At 43.0% G+C, this 17,142-nt stretch overlaps 1 protein-coding gene across 1 annotated transcript in view; it reads right to left on the bottom strand.

Annotated features, from left to right (window-relative positions):
• Positions 1-17,142, bottom strand: part of VWA8 (von Willebrand factor A domain containing 8) — a gene marked incomplete at both ends in the record, with an annotated part of 383,297 nt that overhangs the window by 30,718 nt on the left and 335,437 nt on the right. The window contains 3 exons of the mRNA XM_080688771.1: positions 5,148-5,256; positions 11,969-12,125; positions 16,316-16,424. Coding sequence (XP_080544897.1) covers positions 5,148-5,256; positions 11,969-12,125; positions 16,316-16,424 — 375 coding nt within the window. The remainder of the gene's footprint in view (positions 1-5,147; positions 5,257-11,968; positions 12,126-16,315; positions 16,425-17,142) is intronic.

The following is a 17,142-nucleotide window of genomic DNA, read 5'->3' as shown; positions in this document are numbered from 1 at the left end:
TTGGTTTAGACTGGGAACAAAATTACTGATTGTAGATTACAAAAACATTAGAGAGAAGATTTGATTCACATCAGTGGCTTTCTGTGGGGATGGATATTTTTGTTGCAGAAAGCTGTAATCAGAGAGTGAGATTCTGAATCTGGTATAACTGAAGTACTTACAGACTCCACTATTTTAATGAGAAAATTCTTATTATGGATTTAGAAAAGGAAAAAAGTGCTGGGCGTGGTGTCCCATGCTTGTAATCCCAGAACTTGGGAGGTTGAGACAGGAGGATTGCACAGGTTCAAAGCCAGCCTCAGCTACTTAGTGAGGCTCTCAGCAACTTAGTGAGACCCTATTTCCAAATAAAATATAAAATGGGTCTGGGAGTATAGCCCTGAGGTAGAAACCCCATGAGTGCCATCCCCAGTGCCAAAAAAGAAAAGAAAAGGAAAAACGTCCAATAGCCAGGGATCTATGGTGTTACACATAGAATCCAGTCAAGAGGCGAAAGAAGGCCACTCGTGGTAGACACCTCAAGTGAGAAAACTGTGCACTGTGATACAGGCGCATGTAGAAGAAGATGTTGACGCGGGTAGCAATAGCATTTCCTGCTCCTCAGATCTCAGCCCAGCACCTGGACTGCTGTGTGGGGCCGACGCTGGGCTTGGGAGAGTCATCTCAAACGATGAGTTACTAGTTCCTGGACAGACTTTGTGCTGCTCACCAAGGAAACACCCATGGTTACTGGGATTACGCAGCAACCTCAGAACAGCTGGAAGGTTTTAGTCAATTGGAGCCACAATGGACTGGCAGAAGATAGCAAGAAAGGAACAAATCAAAGCCTTCTTGCTTTGGCAACAATCTGAAGTTTTGTATTCTACAAATGGTCCTGTCTATCCTTGGCCAGTTAGCAGTGTTTTTAAACTTTCTCTCCCTAAACTGAAGACCAGAAGGCCTACCTGAGAAAAATCCCCCTATGGATTAAAATAAAGATCCAATAAAGGAAGCGTTTAAAAATGCCATGCTGGCATTTGGACAATGGTGCAAAATGTTTTACAATTAGAGATTTAGGAGAAGATAACAGGGAATAGATAATGGGAACCTGAACTTCGGGCTCAGATGTCAGCTTCACTGGCCATGTAACCCAGACCAAGTTATGCCATTTTTCTTTCTTTCTTCTTCTTTTTTTTTCTTTCCTTTCCTTCCTTCTTTCCTTCTTCTTTTCTTTTTTTCTTTCCTTTTTTTTGTGGTACTGGGGATGGAATCCAGGGGCATTCTACCTCTGAGCTACACCCACAGCCCTATTTTTTATTCTTTATTTTGAAACAGGGTCTCACTAAGTTGTAAAGGGCCTCATGAAGTAGCTGAGGCTGGCCATGAACTTGCAATCCTCCTGTCTCAACCTCCCAAGTACTGGGATTGCAAGCATGCCCCACCATGCCTGGCGAGTTATGCCATCTTTTTAATCTTCAATTTCCTTACCTATTAAGTGGGTCAACATATCTACATTTTGTAGGATTATGACAGCTGAGGTAACTATCTCAGTTTCCCAGCTATCAAATGTAGAAAATAATATACCCAAGGCCATGCATGATTATCACAGAGATTGAATGACACTACGAATGTGAAGCACTGGACTGGGTGTCTGGCTCATGGTCCGGGCTGGTGAATATTAATGGAAATAATGATAAAACGAATCTTTCTGGAGGGAACTGTATATGCCAGGCTCTGTTTTAAAAGGCCTGTGGGTATCATCTGAGTTAATTTCTATCACGGCCTTATTATCTGTCATTCCACTGTACACAACCCAGCCTGCCTAGCTCCCAAGCTGGGACTAGGAGCCACTAAGAGACATTGATGATGAAGAGGACAATGATGCCCAGATGACGACGACGATGACAATGTAAGGCTTAATAAATGCTTGTTATTATTACAATGCTGGTATTATTCACAAAGATTATATCTTACAATTTTGCTATTGTCTTAGCCTACTTTCTCTTATTTGGATTTCCAGAGAAGAAGATAATTAAATTTTCCTTGAAATAATCAGTTATTCTATTTGAGAAAATTTACTAATCCCTAAAGCATTTTTTGTAAGTGCCAATTTCTTGTTTTCTACCCATTTAATACTGGTTGCTTTTCCCTGAGCCTTTCCCAGTTTTCTTTTATTTCTGTTTGAAATTTGAGAGCAAAACTGGACTGTGTTCTGTGGTGGGTCTTATGGGTATGGTGACCCATATAGCCATGAGAAGAGCCCTTTCCTTGATGCTAATCCTAATGCTAACTCAAGTTTTGTCTGTGTGCTACTGTGACAAGTCACAGTAGTGGATCTGACGTCTCTTCTTAGGCTGATCTTATAAACATAATACCATTTATTTTAAAGTTGATGTAGGGATTGGATGCAGTGGTATTTGCAAAAGTAATGCTATCATGGCACCAAAAAAAAAAAAAAAAAAGATCAAAGTTTTCCAACTCATACCAGAGGAAAAATCTGTTCCTTTAATTAAAAATGTATTCTGAGAGGGTATGGTGGCGCTCGCTTGTAATCCCAGCATTTGGGGGGCTGAGACCAGAGGATCGCAGTTCGTGGACAGCCTCAGCTACTTAGTGAGGCCCTTTGCAACTCAGTGAGACCCGGTTTCAAAATAAAGAATAAAAAATAGGGCAGGAGGTGTAGCTTGGAGGTTGAATGTCCTTGGGTTCCATCTCCAGACCCATAAAGAAAAAAAAAAAAGTATTCTGTACAGTATCCCTTTCTAGTACCACATCCTCTAACGATGTCTGTTTATCTGGAGGATGAAGCCCAAGGTTGTCTGCACGTTTTCCTGGTGTCCAGGGCTACCCAGCCCAAGCCTCTTTTCTCACCATTGTCTCTAACCCGGCCCTGCTCTTCTTGGCCAAGCAAACACTTGCTCTTCTCTGAACTCGCTGTGTCCTCCTTATCTCTGTGCACGTGTACACATTGCTTCTTCTCTTTGGAATGCCTGACCCCCTAACCACCTGGGAAATTCCCCAGCACCTCTCAAGAGTGAACTCAAACATTACATTCTCCACGGAGCCTTTCCTCTTTCATTCCATAGCATTGTGCACAAAGTTCTTTGCAGAATTTAGGAAATTGTTTTCTTTCAGTTCCTTCTTTTGAAACAGGGTCTGTTTTGTTTTTGTTTTTGTTTTTAGTCCTTAATGTCTGGTAGGCATGAGGTACTTAAGAAATGAACAAAAGATTAAGCTACACTCCTTCAATCGTAACACAAGAACCATCCTCCATTACCCTCGCCTCTGGAGCCTAATTTTAGTCCTTGGTTAACTACTGTCCTGCCTTGAAGCTCAGACCCTAACTCATTGAGTTGCCCTCAATGCCCAGGGAAACAAACATTTAAGGGGGTGGCTGTGGAAGAAAATTCAACCATTCAATAGCATGGTTTTTTTTTTATTACACAGTTTATATAAAACCTTATAGCCAGGTGTGGTGACACACACTTGTAATCCCTGCATTTGGGAGGTGGAGAGAGGAGGATTGCACAGGTTCAAAGCCAGCTTTGCTGGCTTAAGAGACCCTGTTTCCAAATAAAAAATATAAAAAAATAGGTGTCTGGGAGTGTAGCCCGGAGGTAGAAGGGTTTCCAGGAACCCCAGTACCACCAAAATAATAATAATAATAAAATATATAAAACCTTATATTGTTTTATTGTAGAGAACTGGATATAAGAATTTTAAAACAAATAGCTTAATTCTTACATCTCACATATTTTGAAATTGGGTATTTGGTTAATCATTATAAAGATCTTTCCTCTTAGAAATGATCAAATATTTCTTAACCTCCTGACATAGTTAAGATCTTTTTTAAAATGAGTCTCTTCCCAAGTTTTGGAGCATACTTGTAATCTCAGTACTTGGGACAGGAGGATTGCAGGTTCAAAGCTGGCCTTTATAACAGAGCGAGGTTCTCAGAAATCTAATGAGGCCTTGTTTCCAAATAAGAAATTAAAAAAAAAATTAGACTGGGGATATATATTGGAGGTAGAATGCCTCTATTTATTCCTAGTACAAATAAAATAAAATTAAATAAAATAAATTGCATAATAAAGCTGGGTATGGTGGTGCATGACTGTAATCCCGGTACAAGGCAGGCTGAGACAGGAGAATCACAGGTTTGAGGTCAGCCTCAGCAACTCAGGGAGATCCTATTTCAAAATGAAAAATAAAATTGGGCTGTGGGTGTTGACCCCAAGAGAGCCCTTGTGTTTAATCTCTAGTACCTCTCGCCCCCCCCCTCAACATACACAAAAGAACCAACAAAAACAATAGCAACAATAAAACTGTATCATAGATAGAACTTCAAACTCCTATTGTATCATAAAAAATAACAAAACTTTCCTCAAAAGAACAGTTACAAACAAAAAACAAAGAGGGAAAGGATATAACTGGAGCACCCAACTTCAAACACTTCCCAGAGAGGGAGCAGGATTCTGGAGCAAAATGGTGGAGAATATCATGGGTTGGCTCCTAACCTTTCCCCCTCTCGCCTGAAATGAGGCTTCGCTCTCTTTAGAAAACCTGAGTTTGTATGTGATTTTAGGGACGACTCAGAGCTTCCTTAATTATTTGTGCAAACTGACCAGAAATAACTGCCTCTGCTTAGGAAATATCGAAGCATCTTAATATTTTAGGAACAACATCAATTAGCAACTGATTCTGACCCACTGCCAGTTTTGTGAAAGTAAAAAAAAGCCAGGCGGTGCAGCGCAGGGCAGGGGGAGGGCAGGAGGAGGAGCGGAGGGATGGAGGACGTCGCCCTGGACAACCCAGAATGTCGCTCTGTTTCTTCAATGACAGTAAGATGATTTGTAGGGAGACAGATCTACTTGTGGATTTCCATTCGAGGTGAGATGCTCATAGATCTTACACGAGGGGAATGAGGAAGTTGGGTGTCTGCTTGGGTTATTGGTAAAATTACTGCTTCCTGGACAGGAGGAAAGGGGAGGCCAAGTGTTTTTCCTTGGAGAATGGAACTAGGAGAGCCACAGGGCGAGGCCACAGTTTTATGCAGACACTCTGGCATTGATTAATTTGGGGGCTTGGCTGATTAGGGCACAGGTCACTTTCTCCAACAGTTTTGGGATGGGCCTACATTATTTTCTTGTCCATACATGGGAGGTTACCTGTAAATTATCCAGGATGACTCGGAGGGACTGCACCTGTCGTCGAACGGCACCTGAAAACCTTTCATAGGTCGCGGCGTCATATTCACTCATTTGGATCTCCTTGAGCCTGAAGCCAGAGAGATGAAAGGAGAGAGCTTACACCACGTTCATGGGGCCTTTACTTTCAAACACATACTGCTGGACCTGTAGGAGGCGCCTTGGCAACTCAGATTGACTTTGGGGAGGAAAGGCAAAAAGTGAGGTCTCTTGCAGTGCCTCAGGCTGAAGAGAGGGGAATGTGCAGTGGTGTGCGGGTAAAAGATCAACAAGCTGCCAGCCAGGACCCCCCAAGCCCTCGGTTCTAGCGTATATTTGCTGATTTCTATGGTGTAAATATTTCTACCATGATCAATTTCACGCTACCAACAGTGAGGTCACTGAACAGCGAATCTTAAGAAATTTTAAGAATTTTCTTGTAAGAAATGTACACAACTGGCTCTCATGAGCCGGTCTGGATCACCTCATGGCACGCCATTAGTATATCCCAAAGACATGTTGTGAGGTCAGCAGCTGATCAGTTCTATTCTATGGCAGATTCCTAGGAGGTTTCCCAGTGGTTGCTTTTTAAGATGGAGGTCAGATATTTATTTAGTTTCTCAGGATAGCCATTCAGGTCCAAAGAAAGTAAATTAATGTGTTGCTATATTCTTATATGATACCTTTCTAAGATTGCTGATGGTATTTCTTTCTTTCTTTCTTTTTCTTTTTTTCCTTTTTTTTTTTTTTTTTTTTTTTTTGGTGGTACTGGGGGTGGAACCCAGAGGCTTTCTACTTCTGGGCTATACTCCCAGACCTTTTTTATATTTTATTTGGAAACAGGGTTTCACTAAGTTGCTGAGAGCCTCACTAAGTAGCTGAGGCTGGCTTCGAAACTGTGCAATTCTCCTGTCTCAGCCTCCCAAGCGCAGGGATTACAAGCGTGCGCCACCACACCCGGCTTCCTTCTTCTTTCCTCCTTTCTTCCTTTCTTTCTTTCTTTCTTTCTTTCTTTCTTTCTTTCTTTCTTTCTTTCTTTCTTTCTTTCTTTCTTTCTTTCTTCTTTCTTTTTTGGTACTGGGAATGGAACTCAAGGGTATTCTACCTTGGAGCTACATCTCCAGCCCTGTTTTTTTGTCTTTTTATTTTCTGAAACAGGGTCTCACTGAGTTGCGAAGGGCCTCACTAAGTAGGTGGGGCTGTCCATGAATTGTTATTCTCTGGTCTCCGCCTCCCAAATGCTGGGATTACAAGCATGCGGCACCACGCCCGGCTGCAGATGGTATACTTTAAATAGGATAATTGTATTTTTTTTTCTTTTTGTGGTACTGGGATTGAAACCAGGGACATTCTACATTTGAGCTTAATTCCCATCCTTATTTTTTTTTTTAATTTTTATTCTGAAACAGGGTCTTGCTAGGTTGATGAGAATCTTACTACTTGCTGAGGCTGTCCTTGAATCTGTGATCCTCCTGTCTCAGCCTCTCAAGTCTGGGATTACAGGCATGTGTCACCAAGCCCGGTGGATAATAGCATTTTAATATTATTGTGACTTTGAAACTTTACCCTCACAGCACTCTGCTCCTTTTCATCACTTTTCACCATTTGCTTCTGCTGCAGCCCCACCAGCCCACGGGCAGTTCCCTGCTTTCTCCTCTGGGCAAAAGATCACATACTATTTTTCCCCCCCTCTGAATCTACACGATGCCTGGCACACAGTGGCACTCAATAAAAGCAGCTGGATAACACTTTGGCAATGCTGACTATCCAAGAGTAAATACAGACAACGCCACTATAATATCTGAACAGTTGTGTCCCAAGGTGACATACTAAGATGGCCCTCTAAATCTTATTAACCTCGCTCTGAAGAACAAGAAGAAATAAATGCATGTGTGGGACCTGACCTCCTAACAATGCCTCTCCTGTCTAGTTCTGGCACGCTCTGAAACCTCCCCACACGTTTTCATTAGACTAAGTTGTATCTCGAGTATCAGGGCTGATAAAAGCTGGACACAGTGAGTGCTGCAGGATATGACCTACCCACTCCATACCTAGGAAGTCTGAATGTTCTTTCCCCAAGAAAGCAGATTAGTACTGACTGAAAAAAATATAGATAGCTTGTCCTTGCTGGAGGTTGGGGAGTTAGATGGGAGAAGAAATGGAGGAGAGGACACACACACACACACACACACACACACACACACACAGAGGAAGGAGCCAGGCAGCTGGTAAATCTCCTCCAGCAGAGAAGTCTTTGTAGGGAGATCAGTTCTAGTTATGGGGTGCCTCTGGTGTGAGCAAATTGTACCTCCAACACAATCACATACTGTTTTAATTATGAAGAAAGCTGGAAATCATATTCCAGATTGTGTCAGCTTTCCAAAAGATCTCTTATAAGCTGCTCAAAACAGATAACACATTCTGAAAGATGAAGACTGGAGTAGGGAATGGAGAGAGAAAAGAGGAAATTTTAGCCTCTGGATGAGCCAAGCTTCCCACTGCTAGTATTCTCAGGCCCACAAAACGAGCTGACAATATATCATCCTGCTTCTTTACCTCTGATCAAAACTGCAGGCACAGCTGCCTCACATCCGAGTCATCTATGTGAACGAACCGAGCGTTGTTGGCACGGTGCATTTTTAAAGGGTATATTTATTGTTACGTAAGAGTCTGGGAATTTTGGTTCTCATTTTCCTTTTTCTAATAGGTTCGAGTTAAATACTATAATCTTTGAATCAATTACGAGGCAAACACACATAAGCTGAGATGCACTGTGTGAGGCTGATTAGTTTTGCAAATGGTGTGGACGCCATTCCCACAGCTGGTGCCTGCCACAAAGGCTGTGCCGAGTGTGTCCAAGCCTCACCGTCTGCTCCATTCAGTCTTGGTTGGTGTAGCGTGTCTGTTACATTTTATACATGGCTCATGCTGTTTTCCTCTGGATCGATTCTTGCTGTGTAGGAGCCAGTATCTGGCTTAAAACCAGACAGGAAGGGATGCTAACTAAACGCCATGCCGATGAAGTGAGGAACCCACAGGTGGCATTAGGCTCTTCAAGGCAACAGGGTCGACTTTCTGGCTGATGGCCGGGACTGCCTGGTGTCAGCCTGTCTCTTAATGAAGTTCTAAATGATGATTTCATTACAGTTAAGCCTCCTTATCAGTGAGTTTCACACCTGCCAATTCAACCAACTTCGGATCAAAAATATTTGGAAAAAAATCTGCATTTCTACTGAGCACCTACAGACTTTTCCCTCTGATCATTATTCCCTAAGTAATAAAGTATGTCACTTATTATAGATCATTTATAGTTTATTAGGCGTTATAAGTAATTTAGAGATGATTTAAGGCACATGAGAAGATGTGGGTATGTTATATGCAAATATTAAGGCATTTTATACAAGGGGCTTGGCTATCTGCAGATTGCCATATCCTTGGGTGGAGGCTGGGTTCTTGGAAACAAATTCCCAGGCATACCAAGGGATGGTTACTAGAGGGTACTGTTACTTGTATGCACATGTGTATTATTTATCCCACAAATATATACACATACACATACACATATATACATAGACATATACACATACACATACATATACATATGACTATTTGCTATGTACCAGGTTCTGTTCTCAAGGAACTTCCAGTCAGTAGAGAAACATTCAACTGCTCACACAAATAATAAGATGAGAAAGAATGATGATGGTTATAAAGAAAAGGTACAGGGTGCTATGAAGGCATAAGTGGCAGGACTTGACCTCAATCTGTCCAGAGTGGGAAAACAACTTCAAGCTAAGTTTTTTTTTTTTTTATAACAGTAAAGAATCATTAACTTTTAAAGACATGATAATAATGCTGTTTGCATTTTCTTTGAATTCTTGGTATATAGGAACCAGCATACAGTTTAAAACCAAACACAAATAAGTGCTAATTGAATACTGAGTTGACGGTGTGAGAAGCCCATATCAAGGAACATTTTGCAGAAATGAACTCTGAAATATTCATGATGATATGATAGAATATCTTTTGTTAGCTTTGAAAGAATCCAGCAGTGGAGACTTGGAGTCAAGGTTTTTTTCTTGAAGTTGGGGGTTAAGGTCCATAGGGCTCATCATATATTTTTCCCACTTTTCCTTTGTTTGAAAAGGTCCGTAAGCTAAAGAGAGATTTCCAGCAGTACTAAAAGAATACTCATCGAATGGAATGAAGTCCCAGGTCTGCATCAGAATAGAAGCAGTATTGTTGCTGGTGTGTTTGTGGAACCCTGTATTTCTCATGAGCTCTGTGTTTCCTGATTTCTTCCTCCCATCTTTTACAACCTTGCCTGTCTCCTGACGTTTTTTTTTTTTTTTTTTTTTTTTTTTTACTCTGGGGATTAAACCCAGGGGCATTCTACCTCTGAGGTATACCCCAGTCCAATTTTTTTCTTTTATTTTGAAACATGGTCTCACTAAGTTGCTGAGGCTGGCTTCAAACCTGAAATCCTCTTTTCTTAGCTTCCCATATGCTGGGACTATAGACATGAGCCATGCCCGGTTTCTCTGTCTTGCAACCACCTATGTATTCTTCTCTTCAACTGAGCTTCTTCTCAGAGGTGTATGGTTTTCTCATTTATCCCCTTCTCCATGTCCTCGCTCCTTTCTTACATCCATTAAACCCAGTTATCTTAACAAAGATGCCACTCAACCTCTTTCTCCTGTATGGTCCTTGACATAACCAGCCTCCCTATCCCTGGTGGCAAAGGGGAGGGGTTTCGTACTTGGGCCCAAGTATCCCTGCCTCCTGCAAGTGATGTGCCTAGAACACTCTGTCCCCTGAGGCAAACATTCAGATTCCATAATCACCTGTGTAGCTTGAGCACAACAACAGTAGAGACTTACTGGCCGGGGAGGGGACAAGGACATGTATATACTGTTTGGTTCTTTTCCTAAATATATACTTTATTATTCATATGATATGGAGAGCAATGTGTGTGTGTGTGTGTGTGTGTGTGTGTGTGTGTGTGTGTGTGTGTGTTACCAGGGATTGAACCTAGGGGCATTCTACCTCTGAGCTCCAATTTTTTATTCTTTTTTTTGAAACAGGGTCTCATTGAATTGCGCAAAGGGTCTCACTAAGTAGTAGCTGAGGCTGTCCTTGAACCACGATCCTCCTGTCTCAGCCTCCCAAATGCTGGGATTACAAGTGTGTGCCACAACGCCTGGCTTATTTATTTATTTATTTATTTATTTATTGGTGTACTGGGGTTCCTGGAAGCCCTTCTACCTCTGGGCTACACTCCCAGACCTATTTTATATTTTTATTTGGAAACAGGGTCTCTTAAGCCAGCACAACTGGCTTCGAACCTGTGTGATCCTCCTGTCTCTGCCTCCCAAGTGTGGGGATTACAAGCGTGCGCCACCACACCCAGCTTTATTTTTATTTTGAAACAGGGTCTCACTAGGTTGATGAAAGCATCACTACTTGCTGAGGCTGTATTCGAACCTGTGATCCTCCTGTCTCAGTTTCCCAAGTATTGGGATTACAGGTGTGCACCACCATGCCCAGCTGGAGAGCAAATTTTTAATTCTAACAAGACTTTTCATTATGGAATAGTTTTCTTCCTGCCTCTTTTTGAAGATAGCAACTACTTCTGTTCCTAAGATAGTAATCTGTCTTCACAGCCTCCCTGAGAAGAAGGGAGAGAAATCTCCCATCTCTAGAAGGGCAAACACAGGTAGAGGGAGAATGAAGGAACTGTGTAAGGTCGCCATGCAAGCCAGAAGGGCTGAGTTCCTCTGATGCCTGGCGGGTTTGGTACCTGCTGCACCGCAGGGTCCTGAGGCTTTCCTGAGGGAGTGGCTGGCGCCACACACATTCTTGTCTCTATTGTTCTGCACTGTTTATTTACAGGATGTGAAAGCAGGGCATAGAATGTAACAGCAGATGTTCTACGTGGGAGGAAATTTCATCACTCACATACACTTGAGCATATCTCTTTTCTAACTACACCCAATTCCTTTCTTGAGCACAAAAATGTAAATCTCTCTTCAAAGCCAACACCAAGTCCCTGGATATGAAAGGAGACTTTCACTGGTTCTTTGGAATTTTTCACCTTTAGCAGAAGAATACATGCGGATTCCTAGAGAAAGCTTCTTATGGATTCTTCTTTTTTTTTTTAATTTTGGCACTGGGGATTGGTCCCGGGGGCATTCTACCTCTGAACTATACACCTCCAGCCCTGTTTTTATTCTTTATTTTGAAACAGGGTCTCACTAAGTTTCAGAGGGCCTCACTAGTTGCTGAGGCTGTCTGCAAACCCGCAAACCTCCTGTCTCAGCCTCTCAAGTACTGGGATTATGAGCATGCGCCACCACACCCAGCTTCTTATTTTTTAGATGGGCCAATTAAAGTGACCCAGAACAGCTGTGGGATTTCTGAGGGCCACAGGCTCATCGGCCTGGTCTCTGGGCCTCTATCGCTGCCTGGCCTCTCCATCCAACCTCGCTGTCCTCAGAGCCCCAGCTAGTGCCCTGTATCCTGGGCAGGCAAGCTGGCTTTCTGCGGCATCACTAGTGCTCATCTCCCCTGTTGTCTCTGTCCACTTAGTTTCCCCTTCCTGGAATGTTCTAGTTCTTCTAATCTCCAAATCCTGGCAGAGCATGGGCCCTTGTATTAGTCCACTGACTGCACTCTTCTCTGCACTGCGGGAGGGTACAGCCTCTGCACCAGGTGACTTGACTTTCTAACAGTGGTATGTGTGTGCGCGCATGCATTTGTGTGTTAGTCAACAGCACCATTCTAGATGCTGAGAGAACGCTCACCTCTGCTGAAACGCTCTCTGGCCCATCTCTCTTGCAGCTCTCTTGACCTCCTCAGGAACTGAGTCCTTCTCAGCATCCGAGATCTGGTACACAGGGTGGCCCGCATCCAGCCGGTAAGGGCCTCCTTTCCCCCCAAGACCAGCAGTGTCTCTTCCTCCTAGAAAGAAAAAATGAGAATCCAGAGGGTAAAGCTGAACCTGATCACAAAACAAAAGTGAGATCATGGCTTTCAGGCAGTTCTGTGAAGTCTATTAGTTGTTCTTAACTAGTAATTCAAGATTGAAATGATAATTTTTTTCTGAAAACAAAGATACTCTCTGGTTAAGATGATTTTCCTCTTTTTCCATCCATCTAAATTCTACCCATATTTCAAGGTTCAGTCCAAATACTAAGACACCTCAATGTCTTTACTTCACAGGGATTAATACTCTTATGTTCTATCTGTTACCCTATAACCATTTTGTCTTTTCTCACAAATGATGTAATGGAAGGGATCATTTTTAAGGTTTTTGTACCTCTGCCCTATATGATGGGCTTGAATTGTGTGTTTGCTAATTAAATGATTGACTTTTCACATGTTACCTTCATTCATATGTTACCTTACTTTTTCAGAAAACACCAAGAGACAGTTAAGCTATAGATAAAAATTTCTTTTGGTCTGAAAATCAGAATGATGCACAGAGGGGTTTTGTGACCTATTCATGATCTCACATCACGAGCTTAGCCGATATTTCAAGCCTTTGACTTTTAGCTTTGAATAATATAACAGGTAAACATCACTGGCTTCAGAATAGTCTTTTAATATAAACACTAAGCATACATGCTTTTAAGTATATGTCATATAATACTCTATAAGCTATTTATGTTGAAAGTGAAAGTTAAAGCTAGATGTAGTGGCGCATGCTTGCAATTCCAGCATTTGGGAGGTGAAGACTGGAGGATGGCGGTTCCCAGACAGCCTCACCTACTTAGGCCCTTCGCAACTCAGTAAGACCCTGTTTCAAAATAAAGTATAAAAAATAGGGCAAGGGAGTGTAGCTCAGAGGTAGAATGCCCCTGGGTTCCATCCCCAGACTTGAAAAAAAAGAAAGTTAAATACCTACCAGGCCAGGTAGATAATATTATAAAAAGAGGTGGGTACATTGTCTTAACTAGAGAAGATTTGCCTTGTCTATAAATGTTCCAATTCAAATTATTTTAAAGTGTTATGCTGACCAAAGAAAATACATAAATCTATTGGATAGATCTGGGCTAACAATTTATTGCCTCTGCTTTCTCATGATTAGAATACTAATAACCAGTTTCTTATTCACTCACACATAAGTTGAAAACTTAGAAGAGACCTTCATATCCAAGAAGCAGTATAGTATAACACAGTCTAGTCTGCATTGTATATAGTAGAAGTATTGTAAGGTAAGCCAGACTGCCCGAGTGTGAATCCTGCCTCCAACTCACTAGCCACATCTTCGGGGATTTATTTAACTTCTTCTCTATGTCTTAGTCTACTCATCTGTAAAGTGGGTATACTAGCCAGGCGTGGTGGCGCACACTTATAATCCCCGCACTTGGGAGGCTGAGACAGGAGAATTACGCAGGTTCCTGGGCAACCTCAGTTACTTAGTGAGGCTCTCAGCAACTTAGTGAGACCCTGTTTCCAAATAAAATAGAAAATAGGTCTGGGAGTGTAGCCCGGAGGTAGAAAGCCTCTGGGTTCCATCCTCAGCACCATACACACACACACAAAATGAGTATACTAATATTATTTACTTCATGGGACTGTTGTGCTAAATGTTTATAAAAACATGGCATAAAATTAGAGTTATATAAGTGACTGCTCTTATTGTTATAATTTTATTGATTATTATTTAATTATATTAATTATTATTTAAGTAACTACCAGTCAGAGAGAGATTTTTCTAGATTCATAAAGTGGAAATTTTGGAAGCTTTTAGGCTTTGTCTAAAATGTTATGTTTTTTTCTCCCTTGTAGTTTTAACTGGTCTAATAAACTAAGAGGCAGAACATGGCATGAACGGCTTCCCTTAGGACAGTCCTGGTGCCTCATTTCTGAAAGGTTCGAGCTGCCCCTGCCCCACTAGGGGCAGGGTGGGTAGCTAGGAGGCGGAGCCCGTGATTCGAGAGGGGACCACGCCTCCCGGTCAGGAAGAAGCGAGTTCAGAGTTCAGAGTTCAGAGGGGAGCCCAATAGGGAGACGGAGAGACGCACTCTCCCCCACCAGCCCCAGCGGGCACGCGGGAGGCTGACTTCCCACGAATAAAGCCATCCATATCATATTATGGATGGGGGACGTGCCAAATATCTTTCAATTTCCTTTTGGGAAATACCATGGCAACATTAATTGCAGTGTATTAATCCTTTGACTGGAGCACATCTGAGTTCATTTTTTTTTTTTTTTTTATTCTAGGGGTGGAATCCAGGGGCATTCTATCTCCCAGCTACACTCCCAGCCCTATTTTTTATTCTTAATTTTGAAACAGGGTCTCACTGAGTTGCAAAGGGCCTGAGTAGCTAAGGCTGTCTACAAACTACGATCCTCCTGTTTCAGCCTCTTAAATGCTAGAATTACAAGTGTGCGCCACCACTCCTGGCTTTCTGTTCATTTTTATTTAATGTTTGGTGGAAGGTTCCTCTGGGCTGTGTGTAATTCCTGGCTTCCATTCACAGCCTGTGGCAGAGGAGCAGTAATGGAGTGAGGACCGAGAGCTGCAGGTGGGAGGTGTTTGGGACCTAACTCCCTCCCTCAGGGGAACCCCCTGGGCATGGGCAGAACATGAACTAGATGTTAGAGCTTCTTGGGCACTGGGGTGTCATCATTTTGGACAAAGGAGGATGGGACCCACAGCTATTAAATTCTGGTGTGAGTGATGGAGGAGCGAGTCACATGGCCTCTTGGGAGTCACCCCAGGGTGGAGAGGGCATGAGGAGTGAGTTCTTCCTGATCTCCATCTCCTTGAGCTTTTTGTACTGTTTCTTCGGCTTGGAAGATCTGAGACTACAAGGCATACGTTAAAACTAAGCTTGGACATCCCAAACCAGTTCCTAAAATGGGGAGGAGGGAGATGAACAAGGGAGGAGCTTTGATGATGAAGAAGAAATCATATGACATGTTGGGCCAGAGCTAAGTTCAGTGTAGAGAATTCTAAGGGAGAAAAATGACAGAAAAGAAGTTAAAGCCAAGGTTCCCTGATCAACTGAAAAATAAAAGGCCAGGGGAATAGCAGGCCCATGGCAGTCTGGACAGACACCGGAGGAGCTAGTGGATTCAAGTTGAATAAGAAGCAAGAACTTTCACTTCGGAGAGGCCTCCTGCTGGGGCACCACATCTGGCCAGCTGGGGTCACGGTGCATTCCATATGGATTAAATCCTGTTGGCTTGATACTACCTTCCAGATCAAAGGCCATTTCTAAAAATAGCCTTTCTTTTAAGCTGCTGCTTGATGAGTAAACAGAGTAGGCAAGATGTCCACAGCCTATTTGAGAAGGCATTGTCTTGCTGCAGAGACCCATTTCCTGCCCGGGCTGTCAAGGCCAAGAGGCGCAGAGCCTCTAGGGGAAAGGCTAATGCCAGCCCCTCACTGCAGAGATCAGCCCAGGCAAGTGCGGCCTTGCAGTCCGGCCGCTCCTGTTCCTGTGGCCCGGCACATGCGCCTGCTCCAGCTGCTGGGAGGAAAAAGGAAGCCCGCAGCCAGGGGACAATGGTGAGGCCGGGCAGCCAAGAGGAAGGAGCAGACCGCGGCCACCCGTGCAGGCGACTGAGTCTCTTATCTCAGAATCCTGCATCCTCAACCCACACACTTCTGATGTGGAAGACAAGGACTATTTATTGTCTGATTGGATGCTCAGGAAAGAATTTACTATAGATTTCTGTCACAGTCCCAAGCATGTGCAATTTAAAAAGGAGGTTAACTCTTCAATGAACACAGGCCAGCCACTGCGTTCAGTCACAACTGCAATCACCATGGCCTGGACCTGTGAAGCTGCTCTTATCCCCTGTTCAGAGATGAAACAACTCTGATAGAGTGGGGATGTTTATAGGGGTGGCAGAGTCGGTGACACTGAAAACAGCGGTTCCTTTGTATGTCTTTTCTTAACCCAGAGGCATTCTACCTCAGAGCTACCTGCCTTGAACCCGTGACCCCGTCCTGTCTTAGCCTACTAAGTGATGGGATTATAGACAGGCGTGCGCCACCACACCCGGCTGCTTTGGGTGTCTTGATGCTGCACAGGGGCCAGGGCAGGAGCACGTGCAGCTGAGAAGCTTCCTGGGCCCCGGAGCTTTCTCCAGAGACCTTGGAGATCCGGGCCCAGAACGCCGGTGCTACCAACCTGTTCCACCTGCCCAGGTATTGCCGCCCACGTGGGGCATGTTGTCGGGGTCCTCCTTCCCGTGTTTGGGGGAGCTCACATCTTCACCACTGTCTCTGTTGATGGTTATCTAAAAGTGAAGAATTAACACATTATTAGGACCCTTAGACCAACACCAGGCACTGCATGACAGAGAGAATTCTTTTCCTTAAGTTATCTCATCACCCCAGGCCATAGGACATGATAGATACTGTTTGGGTCTGGCAAAAATTTCATCAGATTTAACATCCATCTTGTCAGGAAGGAGATGAAGAAAACTTTTAAGAAATTCTTTTAAAAAGAAAAGAGCAACTGGGCTGGTTTTAGCCCCAGAATTCTCCTGGCGTGGAACATGCTGTGAGCATTTACACACGGCAGGGGGCCTCCTGGAAATGGGGGAAATGGATCTCACCAGAGTCTGACGTTTTCCCAGTGTTTTAAAAGGCTCACCACTTAGCTGATCCAGTGCAGTTGGGAGATATACATTTACTCATTTCATTTTCAAAGAAATACCATTACTTTGTGAAATGCCATTTTATATAACATGTATAAAACAAAACACATGCAAACATACAAGCAAAACCATATACAAAACAAAAACAAAAAAATGCATGTATGTGTGACACAGTGATAGATTTATGTTCTATACTCCCTCATGTACTAAAGAATTTCTTATTTATATTTTGGACCCTCTCCACTTTTGTTACGTTGTTTCTTTTCAAATTCATCTTTATTTAAAACTAGATTTATGATTTCTGCATTCAAACAGAGTAAGTGCTGCTCCACCTCCTCCCACCTACTGTGAGAGC

This window comes from Muscardinus avellanarius (assembly GCF_963383645.1).
Source record: "Muscardinus avellanarius genome assembly, chromosome: 2".
NCBI lineage: Eukaryota > Metazoa > Chordata > Mammalia > Rodentia > Gliridae > Muscardinus > Muscardinus avellanarius.
This window is presented reverse-complemented; position numbering and strand designations above follow the sequence as displayed.